This window comes from Salvelinus alpinus, chromosome 29 (assembly GCF_045679555.1).
Source record: "Salvelinus alpinus chromosome 29, SLU_Salpinus.1, whole genome shotgun sequence".
NCBI lineage: Eukaryota > Metazoa > Chordata > Actinopteri > Salmoniformes > Salmonidae > Salvelinus > Salvelinus alpinus.
In genome coordinates, this window is record NC_092114.1 from 15,651,714 (window position 1) to 15,674,818 (window position 23,105).

At 28.8% G+C, this 23,105-nt stretch overlaps 1 protein-coding gene across 2 annotated transcripts; it reads left to right on the forward strand.

Moving 5' to 3' along the window:
• The first annotated feature begins 2,702 nt into the window (after positions 1 to 2,702).
• Positions 2,703 to 22,576, forward strand: ccn2b (cellular communication network factor 2b). Of its 2 annotated transcripts, none has more exons than XM_071374839.1 (5): positions 2,703 to 2,885; positions 4,545 to 4,761; positions 4,992 to 5,243; positions 5,747 to 5,961; positions 21,026 to 22,576. In XM_071374839.1, exons 1-5 carry the CDS (start codon positions 2,832 to 2,834, stop codon positions 21,329 to 21,331), a joined length of 1,044 nt encoding a protein of 347 aa, XP_071230940.1. In that variant the 5' UTR covers positions 2,703 to 2,831; the 3' UTR covers positions 21,332 to 22,576. The 2 variants fall into 2 exon arrangements, with proteins under 2 accessions (XP_071230940.1, XP_071230939.1); XM_071374838.1 differs by having other exon boundaries at positions 2,710 to 2,885; positions 5,705 to 5,961.
• Positions 22,577 to 23,105: the final 529 nt, after the last annotated feature.

The following is a 23,105-nucleotide window of genomic DNA, read 5'->3' on the forward strand; positions in this document are numbered from 1 at the left end:
TATTATGCAAAATCATTGGCTGCTGGGCTCTGTCCCGTGCCCCTGCCCAGTATCCATCCAGTATCAAGGGAATTAGAGCTCTCCGACCTCTCTTTAGTATTTAATGAAACTGTCCATGTCCTGCCCATGTCCTGCCCATGTCCTGCCCATGCGGTATCAACAGCGTTACATGTCCTAACTCTCTCTACTGGCTGTCTCTTGACTGAGGCTGGTCTTTCTGAAATTCACACGTTGTAACCATCAGCCTCCAGTGCTCTGAGCTCTGTGCAGGAAGGTCTCTCGGCTAGAGACCTCAAGGCACTCCACAGCTCTGCAGTCTTGAAATTTGTACGGCCCTCCTTAGTTACGGTTCTGTTTTGAACTTATGTACATGTTTCAGCTCCGAGGCCTGGTCCTGTCTCGTGTTGCCAAGGCATGGTTTCCTCTAGCCAGACAGTCTCTGAGGAACAGGAGGCACTCTGCCTGCTTTCACATTCCCACACCTCTGGTTCTCTCACTTTTGGTTCTTTCACCTCTGGTTCTCTCACCTCTGGTGGAGGGTGGGGGGTGAGAGGGAGGGAGGAGAAAGAGAGAGGTACAAAACAGATTTAGCTTGTTCATTATGTTCTCAAATATGATCCCTGGTGTGATTGTGCTCGCTGTGGCGTTTGGGCAAACAGAACCTCTTGACTTTCTAGGTAGACACACACAGCTTCATGAGGTTTGCATGCTGCAGGAAATAGCTGCCGTCCGGGCAAGACAAAAAAAAAAAAAAAAGCACAACATTGACTTTTTCCTTCCCCGTGTGTGTTTCCTATTTAAGACTTGACAAGTGAGGAGTGGAGTGGACAGGCTGTTTTTGACTTTCAGATATCATGTATATGCTACTATGTGAGAATATGACAGACCTGTCACCCTACTTTATCCTCTAATGTGGGTTTTAATAAGCTCAGGTTTAAATACATAGTATGTCAGATCAGATATCTCCTCTCTGGTTCTTAGAAACACCTGTCTATTCCTCTGTACTCCATGTGGCAGTCTCATATCATCTCTCCCTCTTCCTCTCCGTTTCTCCCTCTCCCTCTCTCTGTTTCTACCTCTCTCTCTCCCTCTCTCTGTTTCTACCTCTCTCTCTCCCTCTTCCTCTATTTCTCTTCCTCTCTCTCCCTCTCTCTTTCTCTTCCTCTCTCTCTCCCTCTCTCTCTTTCTCTTCCTCTCTCTCTCCCTCCCTCTCTTTCTCTTCCTCTCTCTCCCTCTCTCTTTCTCTTCCTCTCTCTCTCCCTCTCTCTCTTTCTCTTCCTCTCTCTCTCCCTCCCTCTCTTTCTCTTCCTCTCTCTCCCCCTTCCTCCCTCTCTTTCTCTCTCTAAGAACTCTCAAAATCATAGCTTTTACATAATGTTTGTCTTGGAGTTGAACATTCCATGTTTGTTCTCTAGGCTTAAACTGATGCTCTTCTTCAAACTGTAAGCTACCTTGACTAAAGCCTCAATTCCTATTCATGCAAAAGACCTCTGTGGCCCCGGCGCTATCTGTAGACTACCTCTAAGAAAGGTAAAGACCTCTGTGGCCCCGGCGCTATCTGTAGACTACCTCTAAGAAAGGTAAAGACCTCTGTGGCCCCGGCGCTATCTGTAGACTACATATAAGAAAGGTAAAGACCTCTGTGGCCCCGGCGCTATCTGTAGACTACCTCTAAGAAAGGTAAAGACCTCTGTGGCCCCGGCGCTATCTGTAGACTACCTCTAAGAAAGGTAAAGACCTCTGTGGCCCCGGCGCTATCTGTAGACTACCTCTAAGAAAGGTAAAGACCTCTGTGGCCCCGGCGCTATCTGTAGACTACCTCTAAGAAAGGTAAAGACCTCTGTGGCCCCGGCGCTATCTGTAGACTACATATAAGAAAGGTACAAGAGTGGGAAAAGTTTGAGAAATGACAATGATTTACGGTACAGATCTGACATTGGCAGACAGTGAGCGATGCCCTCTTCTAAACGAGTGACCATTACCTGTTATTGTGTGTCTGTACAGCATGTCACCTGGAATCACCTGGAATCACCTGGTGAAAGTAACTATTAGGATGGTCTCAGTGTGTCATATGAAATGTTTTTATTTAATTTTATTTAACTAGGCAAGTCAGTTAAGAACAAATTCGTATTTACAATGACGGCCTACCAAAAGGCAAAAGGGATCCTGCAGGGGGCTGGGATTAAAAATCAAAATAAATGAAATAAAAATATTGATAAAACAAAGGTTGATACTTTGTGTTCATCCCAAACGGCACCCTATTCCCTACATACTATATAGAAAACAGGGTGTCATTTGAGACTACTCTTTGTCATGTTATTACCCCTAGTTATTACATAATCCTACTATCAATCTTTTCCCTTAACCTGTTACCACTTTATGTAGGCTACGTTGGTCTGAACGGTCGCCAAGATGAACAATGTTCTCCTTTAGTCCATGTCAAATTACACTCATAGACATCCTTGTCAGTTCCTGCTTTAGGACATAAAACAACTCCCACTTGGCTGGGCTTGTGTCTGAAAAGGTGAAATATGATACAGTAAATTGATTGTCTGTAGAAATAGCTCTTCTCTCAGGAATTAGGAAAGAAACCCATTTGGAATTGAAATATTTTCACCCCTTTGGGTCGCGTGTCATGACTCTTGTTTCCTGGGCTCCGGCCCGCCTCGCGGACTATTTAAAGATTCTCCTCTCCGTACCTCAGTCCTCGAGCCCTGCAGCGAGTCAACACAACCGAATGACTGTAGAGCGCGAGAAAAGGGAAACTCCTGTCTGTCTGAACGAAAACAAACGGGTTGTAGTGTGCACGCTGTTAAAATAAACTAGCAACAATGTCTGGGGAAATTATCACCAGAATTTTCCTTTTTCTACTCATCGTCTGTTCGGTAAGTTTAATATATAATATGACAGATTTTATGTATCAGATGTGAATAAAGTGCTGGATTTTCATCTATTAATTTATGTAACTTTGTCATCACTTTGCATTTGATGCAATAATAACCTATTCTTTCTCTCTCATTCACCCGGCTATTGTCATATGATTTGTCTTCATATTTATTTATTATTATTATTTAGTCATGTAAATGTAGATTTGAAGTACAACCTTTGGGAACGCATTATGCAGTTATAGCAGCTAAAACATTCCATGGGGGTGTGGGCTCGCAGTAAACAGCTCTGTAAAGTATTATACAGCAGCTCTGTAAAGTAGCCTGTAAAGTAGTCTACAGCAGCTCTGTAAAGTAGCCTGTAAAGTATTATACATCAGCTCTGTAAAGTAGGCTGTAAAGTATTATACATCAGCTCTGTAAAGTAGCCTGTAAAGTATTATACAGCAGCTCTGTAAAGTAGCCTGTAAAGTATTATACAGCAGCTCTGTAAAGTATCCTGTAAAGTATTATACAGCAGCTCTGTAAAGTATCCTGTAAAGTATTATACATCAGCTCTGTAATGTAGCCTGTAAAGTATTATACATCAGCTCTGTAATGTAGCCTGTAAAGTATTATACATCAGCTCTGTAATGTAGCCTGTAAAGTATTATACATCAGCTCTGTAAAGTAGCCTGTAAAGTATTATACATCAGCTCTGTAAAGTAGCCTGTAAAGTATTATACAGCAGCTCTGTAATGTAGCCTGTAGGTATTATACAGCAGCTCTATAAAGTAACCTATAGCATCTCTGTAAAGTAGCCTGTAAAGTAGCCTATAAAGTAGCCTATAGCAACTTTGTAAAGTAACCTGTAAAGTAGCCTAAAGCAACTAACTATATAAAGTAGCGTACAGCAGCTCTGTAACGTAACCTACAGCAGCTCTGTAAAGTAGCCTGTAAAGTAGACTACAGCATCTTCATAAAGTAGCGTACAGTAGCTCTGTAAAGTAGCCTACCGCAGCAGTTCTGTAAACAATGCAAGGTTATGAAAAAGTAGGGTTGTTATATTTGGATGTCACTGTTACTGAAATTATTGGATTCAAATAGGCTATGTTCTTGGGTTTGTCTTCTTCATTGCTACTAAAAGGAACATAAATACAGAGTACAGAGAAGCAGTAAAAATAACTTAGTAGCCTAAATTGTGACATAGGACATACAATTTAGTGCCAAGTTGTTTTTGTCCCCTCTTATTAAATCGTTTTTAATCCATGTTACGCTAACCTTTTATCACTACATGTATTTAGATAAACAGCGCATCAATATTTGACAGCATTTGAGTAGCCTACATTGATATATTTTATTTATTTGTACATGCTGTAATACCACAGTGCATCACTCTCCATAGAAATGACTGCCAGACATGATTTGGTTACATCGAGTCATGTCTCCATCTTGTGGCAGTAAGATGCATTACAAGTGAGGTGTTACACAAAACGTGAAGAAGCTTCATACAACAGTATCTGCTTATTTGACACACAGTATAGACCTAACTCATTGCTTGAAGTTTTGTGGATAAACACATCTTCCCTGGAGACAAATCCTGATATCAGACATGTTATTCACACTATCCTAAGTGTTTTCTTTAACATTTCTGACTGTTATATTTTCTTCCGTCTACAGACAATGGCCCAGGACTGTTCCGATCCCTGTGACTGCCCGTCGGACCTCCCTCCATGCCCGTTTGGTACCAGCCTGGTTCTGGATGGCTGTGGTTGCTGTAAGGTGTGTGCCAGGCAAGCCGGCGAGCCCTGTACCTTCCTGGAGCCGTGTGACCACCATAAGGGGCTTTACTGTGATTATGCCGTGCTGAGTGACACTGAGCACGGCATCTGCATGGGTGAGTTGAATTCTCCTGTCAACTATTAAAGAAAAGGGTAGGAGGTTTTGAGATATCCTTTGAGACTGTGATCACCTCTTGGCTGTCCTATTGTAGAGATTGCCACATATTTTGTGTAGACTTTGTCAGGGCTTAGGTTATTATTATCCAAAGTGGGCAATCTCTGGCCTAATAATGTAAAGCTTTTGAAATATGAAATCTAAAATGGCGTCTCCACCTCTGGGTTTCAGCCCAGGAAGGCCAGACGTGTGACCTGGGAGGGGTCATCTACCGCAGTGGAGAGACCTTCCAGCCCAGCTGCAAGCACCAGTGTGTCTGTATGAACGGAGAGATCGGCTGCGTGCCAACTTGTGCCAGCGACGTGTGGCTGCCCTCCCCAGACTGCCCGTACCCACGCCGCATCCAGATCCCTGGGAAGTGCTGTGAGGAGTGGGTGTGTGATCAGAGCCCTCAGGACAACCCCTATCAGTCAGCCATGGCTGGTGAGTCTAACCTCCTACAAACTCTTCATTTTTCTCTCTCTGTCTGGGTTTCTTTTCTCTCTCTATATCACTTTCACTTTTTCTCTCTCTCTCTTTTAAAGCTAAACTCATATATTTTTCTTCTCCACAATGCTCTCGCTCTCTCCCCCTCTCCCTCTCCCTCTCCCTGTCTCTGTCTCTGTCTCTCTCTCTCTCTCTCTCTCTCTCTCTCTCTCTCTCTCTCTCTCTCTCTCTCTCTCTCTCTGTCTCTCTCTCTCTCTCTCTCTCTCTCTCTCTCTCTCTCTCTCTCTCTCTCTCTCTCTCTCTCTCTCTCTCTCTCTCTCTCTCTCTCTCTCTCTCTCTCTCTCTCTGTGTCTCTCTCTTTACCAAAGTTCAAACTAACCACCTCTCCCTCTTCTCCTCCCCTCTTGTTCACCCTTTCACCACTGTTCACCTCTTCCTCTCCCTTCCTCTTCTCTCAGGATCTGAAATTCACCCCTTGGTCTCTTCTTCCCCTCTGTCAGTCTACAGAGAGGTGTCAGCCCACGGGCCGGTCCCGGCGGAGAGCCCCAGGGAGAACTGCATCGTCCAGACCACCAAATGGGACGAGTGCTCGGCCACCTGCGGCATGGGCGTGTCGTCCCGCGTCACCAATGACAACGAGCGGTGCCAGCTGGAGAGGCAGACCCGTATCTGTATGATCCGGCCCTGCCACGTGGAGCAAGAGAAGGACATCAAGGTGGATACATGGACTAATACCATTATAATGTATAACAACATATAGAGGCATATATTATATAGTATAACAACATATAGAGGAATATATTATATAGTATAACAACATATAGAGGAATGTATTATATAGTATAACAACATATAGAGGAACATATTATATAGTGTATTATATAGTATAACAACATATAGAGGAATGTATTATATAGTATAACAACATATAGAGGAATGTATTATATAGTATAACAACATACAGTATAGAGGCATATATTATATAGTATAACAACATATAGAGGCATATATTATATAGTATAACAACATATAGAGGCATATATTATATAGTGTATTATATAGTATAACAACATACAGTATAGAGGCATATATTATATAGTATAACAACATATAGAGGAATGTATTATATAGTATAACAACATATAGAGGCATATATTATATAGTGTATTATATAGTATAACAACATATAGAGGAACGTATTATATATTATAACAACATATAGAGGTATGTATTATATAGTATAACAACATATAGAGAAACATATTATATAGTGTATTATATAGTATAACAACATATAGAGGAACATATTATATAGTGTATTATATAGTATAACAACATATAGAGGAATGTATTATATAGTATAACAACATATAGAGGAATGTATTATATATTATAACAACATATAGAGGCATATATTATATAGTATAACAACATATAGAGGAATGTATTATATAGTGTATTATATAGTATAACAACATATAGAGGAACATATTATATAGTGTATTATATAGTATAACAACATATAGAGGAACATATTATATAGTGTATTATATAGTATAACAACATATAGAGGAATGTATTATATAGTATAACAACATATAGAGGAATGTATTATATAGTGTATTATATAGTATAACAACATATAGAGGAACATATTATATAGTGTATTATATAGTATAACAACATATAGAGGAATGTATTATATAGTATAACAACATATAGAGGAATGTATTATATAGTATAACAACATATAGAGAAACATATTATATAGTGTATTATATAGTATAACAACATATAGAGGAATGTATTATATAGTATAACAACATATAGAGAAACATATTATATAGTGTATTATATGGTATAACAACATATAGAGAAACGCATTATATAGTGTATTATATAGTATAACAACATATAGAGGAACATATTATATAGTGTATTATATAGTATAACAACATATAGAGGAACATATTATATAGTGTATTATATAGTATAACAACATATAGAGGAATGTATTATATAGTATAACAACATATAGAGGAATGTATTATATAGTATAACAACATATAGAGAAACATATTATATAGTGTATTATATAGTATAACAACATATAGAGGAATGTATTATATAGTATAACAACATATAGAGGAATGTATTATATAGTATAACAACATATAGAGAAACATATTATATAGTGTATTATATGGTATAACAACATATAGAGGAATGTATTATATAGTGTATTATATAGTATAACAACATATAGAGGAACATATTATATAGTATAACAACATATAGAGGCATATATTATATAGTATAATAACATATAGAGGAATGTATTATATAGTATAACAACATATAGAGGAATGTATTATATAGTATAACAACATATAGAGGAATGTATTATATAGTATAACAACATATAGAGGAATGTATTATATAGTATAACAACGTATAGAGGAATTTATTATATAGTTTAACAACATATTGAGGAATGTATTATATAGTATAACAACATATAGAGGAATGTATTATATAGTATAACAACATATTGAGGAATGTATTATATAGTATAACAACATATAGAGGAATTTATTATATAGTTTAACAACATATAGAGGAACGTATTATATAGTATAACAACATATAGAGGAATGTATTATATAGTATAACAACATATTGAGGAATGTATTATATAGTATAACAACATATAGAGGAATTTATTATATAGTTTAACAACATATAGAGGAACGTATTATATAGTATAACAACATATAGAGGAATGTATTATATAGTTTAACAACATATAGAGGAACGTATTATATAGTATAACAACATATAGAGGAATGTATTATATAGTATAACAACATATAGAGGAATTTATTATATAGTTTAACAACATATAGAGGAACGTATTATATAGTATAACAACATATAGAGGAATTTATTATATAGTTTAACAACATATAGAGGATTTTATTATATAGTTTAACAACATATAGAGGAATGTATTATATAGTATAACAACATATAGAGGAATTTATTATATAGTATAACAACATATAGAGGAATTTATTATATAGTTTAACAACATATAGAGGAATGTATTATATAGTATAACAACATATAGAGGAATTTATTATATAGTTTAACAACATATAGAGGAACGTATTATATAGTATAACAACATATAGAGGAATGTATTATATAGTATAACAACATATAGAGGAATTTATTATATAGTTTAACAACATATAGAGGAACGTATTATATAGTATAACAACATATAGAGGAATTTATTATATAGTTTAACAACATATAGAGGAATTTATTATATAGTTTAACAACATATAGAGGAATGTATTATATAGTATAACAACATATAGAGGAATTTATTATATAGTATAACAACATATAGAGGAATTTATTATATAGTTTAACAACATATAGAGGAATTTATTATATAGTTTAACAACATATAGAGGAATGTATTATATAGTATAACAACATATAGAGGAATTTATTATATAGTTTAACAACATATAGAGGAATGTATTATATAGTATAACAACATATAGAGGAATTTATTATATAGTTTAACAACATATTGAGGAATGTATTATATAGTTTAACAACATATTGAGGAATGTATTATATAGTATAACAACATATAGAGGATTGTATTATATAGTGTATTATATAGTATAACAACATATAGAGGAATGTATTATATAGTATAACAACATATAGAGGAATGTATTATATAGTATAACAACATATAGAGGAACATATTATATAGTATAACAACATATAGAGGAATATATTATATAGTATAACAACATATAGAGGGATATATTATATAGTATAACAACATATAGAGGATTGTATTATATAGTGTATTATATTGTACAACAACATATCGAGGAATGTATTATATAGTGTATTATATAGTATAACAACATATAGAGGGACATATTATATAGTTTAACAACATATAGAGGAATGTATTATATAGTGTATTATATAGTATAACAACATATAGAGGCATATATTATATAGTGTATTATATAGTATAACAACATATAGAGGAACATATTATATAGTATAACAACATATAGAGGCATATATTATATAGTGTATTATATAGTATAACAACATATAGAGGAACGTATTATATAGTATAACAACATATAGAGAAACATTATATAGTGTATTATATAGTATAACAACATATAGAGGAATATATTATATAGTATAACAACATATAGAGGAATGTATTATATAGTATAACAACATATAGAGGAACATATTATATAGTGTATTATATAGTATAACAACATATAGAGGAATGTATTATATAGTATAACAACATATAGAGGAATGTATTATATAGTATAACAACATACAGTATAGAGGCATATATTATATAGTATAACAACATATAGAGGCATATATTATATAGTATAACAACATATAGAGGATTGTATTATATAGTATAACAACATATAGAGGAACATATTATATAGTGTATTATATAGTATAACAACATATAGAGGTATGTATTATATAGCATAACAACATATAGAGGAACGTATTATATAGTGTATTATATAGTGTAACAACATATAGAGAAACATATTATATAGTGTATTATATAGTATAACAACATATAGAGGAATGTATTATATAGTATAACAACATATAGAGAAACTTATTATATAGTGTAACAACATATAGAGGAACGTATTATATATTATAACAACATATAGAGGTATGTATTATATAGTATAACAACATATAGAGGAACATATTATATAGTGTATTATATAGTATAACAACATATAGAGGAATGTATTATATAGTATAACAACATATAGAGGCATATATTATATAGTGTATTATATAGTATAACAACATATAGAGAAACATATTATATAGTGTATTATATAGTATAACAACATATAGAGGAACATATTATATAGTGTATTATATAGTATAACAACATATAGAGGAACGTATTATATATTATAACAACATATAGAGGTATGTATTATATAGTATAACAACATATAGAGGAATGTATTATATAGTATAACAACATATAGAGGAATGTATTATATATTATAACAACATATAGAGGCATATATTATATAGTATAACAACATATAGAGGAATGTATTATATAGTGTATTATATAGTATAACAACATATAGAGGAACATATTATATAGTGTATTATATAGTATAACAACATATAGAGGAACATATTATATAGTGTATTATATAGTATAACAACATATAGAGGAATGTATTATATAGTATAACAACATATAGAGGAATGTATTATATAGTGTATTATATAGTATAACAACATATAGAGGAACATATTATATAGTGTATTATATAGTATAACAACATATAGAGGAATGTATTATATAGTATAACAACATATAGAGGAATGTATTATATAGTATAACAACATATAGAGAAACATATTATATAGTGTATTATATAGTATAACAACATATAGAGGAATGTATTATATAGTATAACAACATATAGAGAAACATATTATATAGTGTATTATATGGTATAACAACATATAGAGAAACGCATTATATAGTGTATTATATAGTATAACAACATATAGAGGAACATATTATATAGTGTATTATATAGTATAACAACATATAGAGGAACATATTATATAGTGTATTATATAGTATAACAACATATAGAGGAATGTATTATATAGTATAACAACATATAGAGGAATGTATTATATAGTGTATTATATAGTATAACAACATATAGAGGAACATATTATATAGTGTATTATATAGTATAACAACATATAGAGGAATGTATTATATAGTATAACAACATATAGAGGAATGTATTATATAGTATAACAACATATAGAGAAACATATTATATAGTGTATTATATAGTATAACAACATATAGAGGAATGTATTATATAGTATAACAACATATAGAGGAATGTATTATATAGTATAACAACATATAGAGAAACATATTATATAGTGTATTATATGGTATAACAACATATAGAGAAACGCATTATATAGTGTATTATATAGTATAACAACATATAGAGGAACATATTATATAGTGTATTATATAGTATAACAACATATAGAGGAACATATTATATAGTGTATTATATAGTATAACAACATATAGAGGAATGTATTATATAGTATAACAACATATAGAGGAATGTATTATATAGTATAACAACATATAGAGAAACATATTATATAGTGTATTATATAGTATAACAACATATAGAGGAATGTATTATATAGTATAACAACATATAGAGGAATGTATTATATAGTATAACAACATATAGAGAAACATATTATATAGTGTATTATATGGTATAACAACATATAGAGGAATGTATTATATAGTGTATTATATAGTATAACAACATATAGAGGAACATATTATATAGTATAACAACATATAGAGGCATATATTATATAGTATAACAACATATAGAGGAATGTATTATATAGTATAACAACATATAGAGGAATGTATTATATAGTATAACAACATATAGAGGAATGTATTATATAGTATAACAACATATAGAGGAATGTATTATATAGTATAACAACATATAGAGGAATTTATTATATAGTTTAACAACATATTGAGGAATGTATTATATAGTATAACAACATATAGAGGAATGTATTATATAGTATAACAACATATTGAGGAATGTATTATATAGTATAACAACATATAGAGGAATTTATTATATAGTTTAACAACATATAGAGGAACGTATTATATAGTATAACAACATATAGAGGAATGTATTATATAGTATAACAACATATTGAGGAATGTATTATATAGTATAACAACATATAGAGGAATTTATTATATAGTTTAACAACATATAGAGGAACGTATTATATAGTATAACAACATATAGAGGAATTTATTATATAGTATAACAACATATAGAGGAATGTATTATATAGTATAACAACATATAGAGGAATTTATTATATAGTTTAACAACATATAGAGGAACGTATTATATAGTATAACAACATATAGAGGAATGTATTATATAGTATAACAACATATAGAGGAATTTATTATATAGTTTAACAACATATAGAGGAACGTATTATATAGTATAACAACATATAGAGGAATTTATTATATAGTTTAACAACATATAGAGGAATTTATTATATAGTTTAACAACATATAGAGGAATGTATTATATAGTATAACAACATATAGAGGAATTTATTATATAGTATAACAACATATAGAGGAATTTATTATATAGTTTAACAACATATAGAGGAATTTATTATATAGTTTAACAACATATAGAGGAATGTATTATATAGTATAACAACATATAGAGGAATTTATTATATAGTTTAACAACATATAGAGGAATGTATTATATAGTATAACAACATATAGAGGAACATATTATATAGTTTAACAACATATTGAGGAATGTATTATATAGTTTAACAACATATTGAGGAATGTATTATATAGTATAACAACATATAGAGGATTGTATTATATAGTGTATTATATAGTATAACAACATATAGAGGAATGTATTATATAGTATAACAACATATAGAGGAATGTATTATATAGTATAACAACATATAGAGGAACATATTATATAGTATAACAACATATAGAGGAATATATTATATAGTATAACAACATATAGAGGATTGTATTATATAGTATAACAACATATAGAGGAACATATTATATAGTATAACAACATATAGAGGAATATATTATATAGTATAACAACATATAGAGGAATATATTATATAGTATAACAACATATAGAGGATTGTATTATATAGTGTATTATATTGTACAACAACATATCGAGGAATGTATTATATAGTGTATTATATAGTATAACAACATATAGAGGGACATATTATATAGTTTAACAACATATAGAGGAATGTATTATATAGTGTATTATATAGTATAACAACATATAGAGGCATATATTATATAGTGTATTATATAGTATAACAACATATAGAGGAACATATTATATAGTATAACAACATATAGAGGCATATATTATATAGTGTATTATATAGTATAACAACATATAGAGGAACGTATTATATAGTATAACAACATATAGAGAAACATTATATAGTGTATTATATAGTATAACAACATATAGAGGAATATATTATATAGTATAACAACATATAGAGGAATGTATTATATAGTATAACAACATATAGAGGAACATATTATATAGTGTATTATATAGTATAACAACATATAGAGGAATGTATTATATAGTATAACAACATATAGAGGAATGTATTATATAGTATAACAACATACAGTATAGAGGCATATATTATATAGTATAACAACATATAGAGGCATATATTATATAGTATAACAACATATAGAGGATTGTATTATATAGTATAACAACATATAGAGGAACATATTATATAGTGTATTATATAGTGTAACAACATATAGAGAAACATATTATATAGTGTATTATATAGTATAACAACATATAGAGGAATGTATTATATAGTATAACAACATATAGAGAAACTTATTATATAGTGTAACAACATATAGAGGAACGTATTATATATTATAACAACATATAGAGGTATGTATTATATAGTATAACAACATATAGAGGAACATATTATATAGTGTATTATATAGTATAACAACATATAGAGGAATGTATTATATAGTATAACAACATATAGAGGCATATATTATATAGTGTATTATATAGTATAACAACATATAGAGAAACATATTATATAGTGTATTATATAGTATAACAACATATAGAGGAACATATTATATAGTGTATTATATAGTATAACAACATATAGAGGAACGTATTATATATTATAACAACATATAGAGGTATGTATTATATAGTATAACAACATATAGAGGAATGTATTATATAGTATAACAACATATAGAGGAATGTATTATATATTATAACAACATATAGAGGCATATATTATATAGTATAACAACATATAGAGGAATGTATTATATAGTGTATTATATAGTATAACAACATATAGAGGAACATATTATATAGTGTATTATATAGTATAACAACATATAGAGGAACATATTATATAGTGTATTATATAGTATAACAACATATAGAGGAATGTATTATATAGTATAACAACATATAGAGGAATGTATTATATAGTGTATTATATAGTATAACAACATATAGAGGAACATATTATATAGTGTATTATATAGTATAACAACATATAGAGGAATGTATTATATAGTATAACAACATATAGAGGAATGTATTATATAGTATAACAACATATAGAGAAACATATTATATAGTGTATTATATAGTATAACAACATATAGAGGAATGTATTATATAGTATAACAACATATAGAGAAACATATTATATAGTGTATTATATGGTATAACAACATATAGAGAAACGCATTATATAGTGTATTATATAGTATAACAACATATAGAGGAACATATTATATAGTGTATTATATAGTATAACAACATATAGAGGAACATATTATATAGTGTATTATATAGTATAACAACATATAGAGGAATGTATTATATAGTATAACAACATATAGAGGAATGTATTATATAGTGTATTATATAGTATAACAACATATAGAGGAACATATTATATAGTGTATTATATAGTATAACAACATATAGAGGAATGTATTATATAGTATAACAACATATAGAGGAATGTATTATATAGTATAACAACATATAGAGAAACATATTATATAGTGTATTATATAGTATAACAACATATAGAGGAATGTATTATATAGTATAACAACATATAGAGGAATGTATTATATAGTATAACAACATATAGAGAAACATATTATATAGTGTATTATATGGTATAACAACATATAGAGGAATGTATTATATAGTGTATTATATAGTATAACAACATATAGAGGAACATATTATATAGTATAACAACATATAGAGGCATATATTATATAGTATAACAACATATAGAGGAATGTATTATATAGTATAACAACATATAGAGGAATGTATTATATAGTATAACAACATATAGAGGAATGTATTATATAGTATAACAACATATAGAGGAATGTATTATATAGTATAACAACATATAGAGGAATTTATTATATAGTATAACAACATATAGAGGAATTTATTATATAGTTTAACAACATATAGAGGAATGTATTATATAGTATAACAACATATAGAGGAATTTATTATATAGTTTAAGAACATATAGAGGAACGTATTATATAGTATAACAACATATAGAGGAATTTATTATATAGTTTAACAACATATAGAGGAACGTATTATATAGTATAACAACATATAGAGGAATTTATTATATAGTTTAACAACATATAGAGGAATGTATTATATAGTATAACAACATATAGAGGAATTTATTATATAGTTTAACAACATATAGAGGAATGTATTATATAGTATAACAACATATAGAGGAATTTATTATATAGTTTAACAACATATAGAGGAACGTATTATATAGTATAACAACATATAGAGGCATATATTATATAGTATAACAACATATAGAGGAATGTATTATATAGTATAACAACATATAGAGGAATGTATTATATAGTATAACAACATATAGAGGAATGTATTATATAGTATAACAACATATAGAGGAATTTATTATATAGTTTAACAACATATTGAGGAATGTATTATATAGTATAACAACATATAGAGGATTGTATTATATAGTGTATTATATAGTATAACAACATATAGAGGAATGTATTATATAGTATAACAACATATAGAGGAATGTATTATATAGTATAACAACATATAGAGGAACATATTATATAGTATAACAACATATAGAGGAATATATTATATAGTATAACAACATATAGAGGAATATATTATATAGTATAACAACATATAGAGGAATATATTATATAGTATAACAACATATAGAGGATGGTATTATATAGTGTATTATATTGTACAACAACATATCGAGGAATGTATTATATAGTGTATTATATAGTATAACAACATATAGAGGGACATATTATATAGTTTAACAACATATAGAGGAATGTATTATATAGTGTATTATATAGTATAACAACATATAGAGGCATATATTATATAGTGTATTATATAGTATAACAACATATAGAGGAACATTATATAGTGTATTATATAGTATAACAACATATAGAGAAACGTATTATACAGTGTATTATATAGTATAACAACATATAGAGAAACATTATATAGTGTATTATATAGTATAACAACATATAGAGAAACGTATTATATAGTGTATTATATAGTATAACAACATATAGAGGAATGTATTATATAGTATAACAACATATAGAGGAATGTATTATATAGTATAACAACATATAGAGGAACGTATTATATAGTATAACAACATATAAAGGAACGTATTATATAGTATAACAACATATAGAGGAATGTATTATATAGTGTATTATATAGTATAACAACATATAGAGGCATATATTATATAGTATAACAACATATAGAGGAACGTATTATATAGTATAACAACATATAGAGGCATATATTATATAGTATAACAACATATAGAGGAATGTATTATATAGTGTATTATATAGTATAACAACATATAGAGGAATGTATTATATAGTATAACAACATATAGAGGCATATATTATATAGTATAACAACATATAGAGGAACGTATTATATAGTATAACAACATATAGAGGAATGTATTATATAGTATAACAACATATAGAGGAACGTATTATATAGTATAACAACATATAGAGGCATATATTATATAGTATAACAACATATAGAGGAATGTATTATATAGTATAACAACATATAGAGGAATGTATTATATAGTATAACAACATATAGAGGAACGTATTATATAGTATAACAACATATAGAGGCATATATTATATAGTATAACAACATATAGAGGAATGTATTATATAGTATAACAACATATAGAGGAATGTATTATATAGTATAACAACATATAGAGGAACGTATTATATAGTATAACAACATATAGAGGCATATATTATATAGTATAACAACATATAGAGGAATGTATTATATAGTATAACAACATATAGAGGAATTTATTATATAGTTTAACAACATATTGAGGAATGTATTATATAGTATAACAACATATAGAGGATTGTATTATATAGTGTATTATATAGTATAACAACATATAGAGGAATGTATTATATAGTATAACAACATATAGAGGAATGTATTATATAGTATAACAACATATAGAGGAACATATTATATAGTATAACAACATATAGAGGAATATATTATATAGTATAACAACATATAGAGGATTGTATTATATAGTATAACAACATATAGAGGAACATATTATATAGTATAACAACATATAGAGGAATATATTATATAGTATAACAACATATAGAGGAATATATTATATAGTATAACAACATATAGAGGAATATATTATATAGTATAACAACATATAGAGGGACATATTATATAGTTTAACAACATATAGAGGAATGTATTATATAGTGTATTATATAGTATAACAACATATAGAGGCATATATTATATAGTATAACAACATATAGAGGAACGTATTATATAGTATAACAACATATAGAGGATGGTATTATATAGTGTATTATATTGTACAACAACATATCGAGGAATGTATTATATAGTGTATTATATAGTATAACAACATATAGAGGGACATATTATATAGTTTAACAACATATAGAGGAATGTATTATATAGTGTATTATATAGTATAACAACATATAGAGGCATATATTATATAGTGTATTATATAGTATAACAACATATAGAGGAACATTATATAGTGTATTATATAGTATAACAACATATAGAGAAACGTATTATATAGTGTATTATATAGTATAACAACATATAGAGAAACATTATATAGTGTATTATATAGTATAACAACATATAGAGAAACGTATTATATAGTGTATTATATAGTATAACAACATATAGAGGAATGTATTATATAGTATAACAACATATAGAGGAATGTATTATATAGTATAACAACATATAGAGGAACGTATTATATAGTATAACAACATATAAAGGAACGTATTATATAGTATAACAACATATAGAGGAATGTATTATATAGTGTATTATATAGTATAACAACATATAGAGGCATATATTATATAGTATAACAACATATAGAGGAACGTATTATATAGTATAACAACATATAGAGGCATATATTATATAGTATAACAACATATAGAGGAATGTATTATATAGTGTATTATATAGTATAACAACATATAGAGGAATGTATTATATAGTATAACAACATATAGAGGCATATATTATATAGTATAACAACATATAGAGGAACGTATTATATAGTATAACAACATATAGAGGAATGTATTATATAGTATAACAACATATAGAGGAACGTATTATATAGTATAACAACATATAGAGGCATATATTATATAGTATAACAACATATAGAGGAATGTATTATATAGTATAACAACATATAGAGGAATGTATTATATAGTATAACAACATATAGAGGAACGTATTATATAGTATAACAACATATAGAGGCATATATTATATAGTATAACAACATATAGAGGAATGTATTATATAGTATAACAACATATAGAGGAATGTATTATATAGTATAACAACATATAGAGGAACGTATTATATAGTATAACAACATATAGAGGCATATATTATATAGTATAACAACATATAGAGGAATGTATTATATAGTATAACAACATATAGAGGAATTTATTATATAGTTTAACAACATATTGAGGAATGTATTATATAGTATAACAACATATAGAGGATTGTATTATATAGTGTATTATATAGTATAACAACATATAGAGGAATGTATTATATAGTATAACAACATATAGAGGAATGTATTATATAGTATAACAACATATAGAGGAACATATTATATAGTATAACAACATATAGAGGAATATATTATATAGTATAACAACATATAGAGGATTGTATTATATAGTATAACAACATATAGAGGATTGTATTATATAGTGTATTATATTGTACAACAACATATCGAGGAATGTATTATATAGTGTATTATATAGTATAACAACATATAGAGGGACATATTATATAGTTTAACAACATATAGAGGAATGTATTATATAGTGTATTATATAGTATAACAACATATAGAGGCATATATTATATAGTGTATTATATAGTATAACAACATATAGAGGAACATATTATATAGTATAACAACATATAGAGGAACGTATTATATAGTATAACAACATATAGAGAAACATTATATAGTGTATTATATAGTATAACAACATATAGAGAAACGTATTATATAGTGTATTATATAGTATAACAACATATAGAGGAATGTATTATATAGTATAACAACATATAGAGGAATGTATTATATAGTATAACAACATATAGAGGAACGTATTATATAGTATAACAACATATAAAGGAACGTATTATATAGTATAACAACATATAGAGGAATGTATTATATAGTGTATTATATAGTATAACAACATATAGAGGCATATATTATATAGTATAACAACATATAGAGGAATGTATTATATAGTGTATTATATAGTATAACAACATATAGAGGAATGTATTATATAGTATAACAACATATAGAGGAACGTATTATATAGTATAACAACATATAAAGGAACGTATTATATAGTATAACAACATATAGAGGAATGTATTATATAGTGTATTATATAGTATAACAACATATAGAGGCATATATTATATAGTATAACAACATATAGAGGAATGTATTATATAGTGTATTATATAGTATAACAACATATAGAGGAATGTATTATATAGTATAACAACATATAGAGGAATATATTATATAGTGTATTATATAGTATAACAACATATAGAGGAACGTATTATATAGTATAACAACATATAGAGGCATATATTATATAGTATAACAACATATAGAGGAATGTATTATATAGTGTATTATATAGTATAACAACATATAGAGGAATGTATTATATAGTATAACAACATATAGAGGAATATATTATATAGTGTATTATATAGTATAACAACATATAGAGAAACGTATTATATAGTATAACAACATATAGAGGAATGTATTATATAGTGTATTATATAGTATAACAACATATAGAGGAATGTATTATATAGTATAACAACATATAGAGAAACATATTATATAGTGTATTATATAGTATAACAACATATAGAGAAATGTATTATATAGTGTATTATATAGTATAACAACATATAGAGGAATGTAATATATAGTGTATTATATAGCCTATTATATAAGCATGACATAAGATGATATCACATGGCATTTCTCAGCACATTTAATAAGTGAATGCTGTATTTTCATCACAAATGTAAACAAGAAGCCATGCAATTCAGGAGCATAGAATGTCTTTGGCTCCTTATCGTTTACTAAAGGTTAAACCCAAGCTGCCCTAAGCATGATAGACAATGTAGCAAGTTGTTATTCCCATCCTAAACTAACCGCCATTCTTCTTGCTTCCACAGAGGGGGAAGAAGTGTGTACGGACCCCCAAGTCCCTGCGCGGCATGCGTTTCCAGCTGTCAGGCTGCAGCAGCAGCAGGATCTACAAGCCCAAGTTCTGTGGTGTGTGTACGGACGGGCGCTGCTGCACCCCTCACACCACCGTCACCGCCGAGGTGGAGTTCCACTGTCCCGAGGGAGACACTTTCAGACGCAAGATGATGTTCATCAAGACGTGCTCCTGTCACCACGACTGTCCACGAGACAATGACATCTTCCTGGCCTCGCACACACGCAGAATGATTGGGGACTATGACAACGATATGTAAACATCATGGCTGCCAATCAAACTGACAAGCACATAAACACATCAGCCCATATACACACACACACATACACACACTGATAAAACTACTTCACATCGCTCTCACACACACATAGGCAGCTTTTTGAATTCCTGGACCCTTGTCTCTACCTTACTACCCATAGACATGTCTACCTAGTAGTGAGACTGAAAACAAGTATGTGAGTTCAAGCATGAGATTGACTCTTTAGGTTTTTCTTTTGCTACTTTTTTTTTTATTGTTGTTTTGTTTGGGTTTTTAACGCGCAGCTCTAAAGTCACCTGGCTCTTTGACTCGTCTGCCTGTATGTCTACAGAGATACTATAGGGTGGATCTGACGCACTGAGGAATCAATGGTAGAGAGACGTAGCACATCACTTAGGAAGGTATATAGTTATATTCACTGCTAAAGGGTTATAGGAGCATGACATGGTAGTGTACAGATGAGCAGTAGGTACTTACTCAACCAAATGTCACATTTTGACATAAAATGTTAGAATATGACATTTAAAAAAAATAAAAAAATATTCATACGTTAAAGATTAACAATACAGAAATAGTTTGAATATATTATACTACTAGTATGTGCCTCGACTGATCTGCATATTATTGAGTGAATATATATTTATATATATATATACTTATATACAACTGACACAAAATTATTGGAAATATTTATGATTGAGTCTTTTAACTTCGACGGGGACGTTACCTATATCTCTCATTATTTAGTCACTTCATTAGTTGCTGACCACTGATATATTTTCAGTTTAGTCCAACGTAAGAGTTTGGGTCCCTAAAAACTGCTTTGTCTGACCGTGAATTCACGTTCACATCATAGTTTAAAAGAGACATTAAAATGACTAAAATCCAAAGAAAAAAAACACGAGTCCAAAAACACTAAAAACAAAAAGTGGCTTGGCTGAAGAATGTAAATAATATTGTTTACTGTTTATTTAAAAAAAGAGAAGAAAGAACAAAGGAAATAAATGAATTCTGCATTGACGAATACACCTTGTGTAAATACTGTAAGACTGTGTACAGTTTAGTACTATAATTTATGTACCTGGTTGCTGTTGTTTAAGTAATAACAGCAGGTTGTAAGTTGTTGTTGTATTTGTATCATACTTGTTTTTCACTGTAACCACCTGGCCAAGATACAAGTGAGTTCCTATTGTTGCACTTTTGTCTATTTCTAATTAAATAAATTATATATTTTTTATACATAAACTACTTTTCATCCTTTGTCTGACATACACAGTGAGACTAATTGTTTCTGAAATATGAATGTTAAAGACTGCATAGAAATCGAGGCATTTCTTAAAATAGAAGGTCTAGTCTAGAGGAGGGTGTGGCCAGTACAGGCAGTCATCATTTCCCTGTCTGCTGTATAATTCTAATGGAATGAGATGGAACGTTCTAATGCAGGGGTGTCAAACTCAAATACCCAGTGGGCCAAAATGTAAAACCTGAACAAAGTCGCGGGCCAACATTGAACAAATTAACCTTTTAATATGGACCCAAACAAGTTTTGCTTTAACATTGAATATGGAACAAGCATCGCTTACTACCATACAATATATAATTTAATAGTGGAGACATGCAAAATCGAATTTCAAATGAAAAAACACATCAATGGCATTAATTTATTAAATAAATAAAATTTAAATAAAAATCGTATGCCTCTTTTCTATTTGCAGCCTTCTGATTTAAATACCAAAATAAACTTTTTTTAAACTTTTTCCACTGGCTAATAATT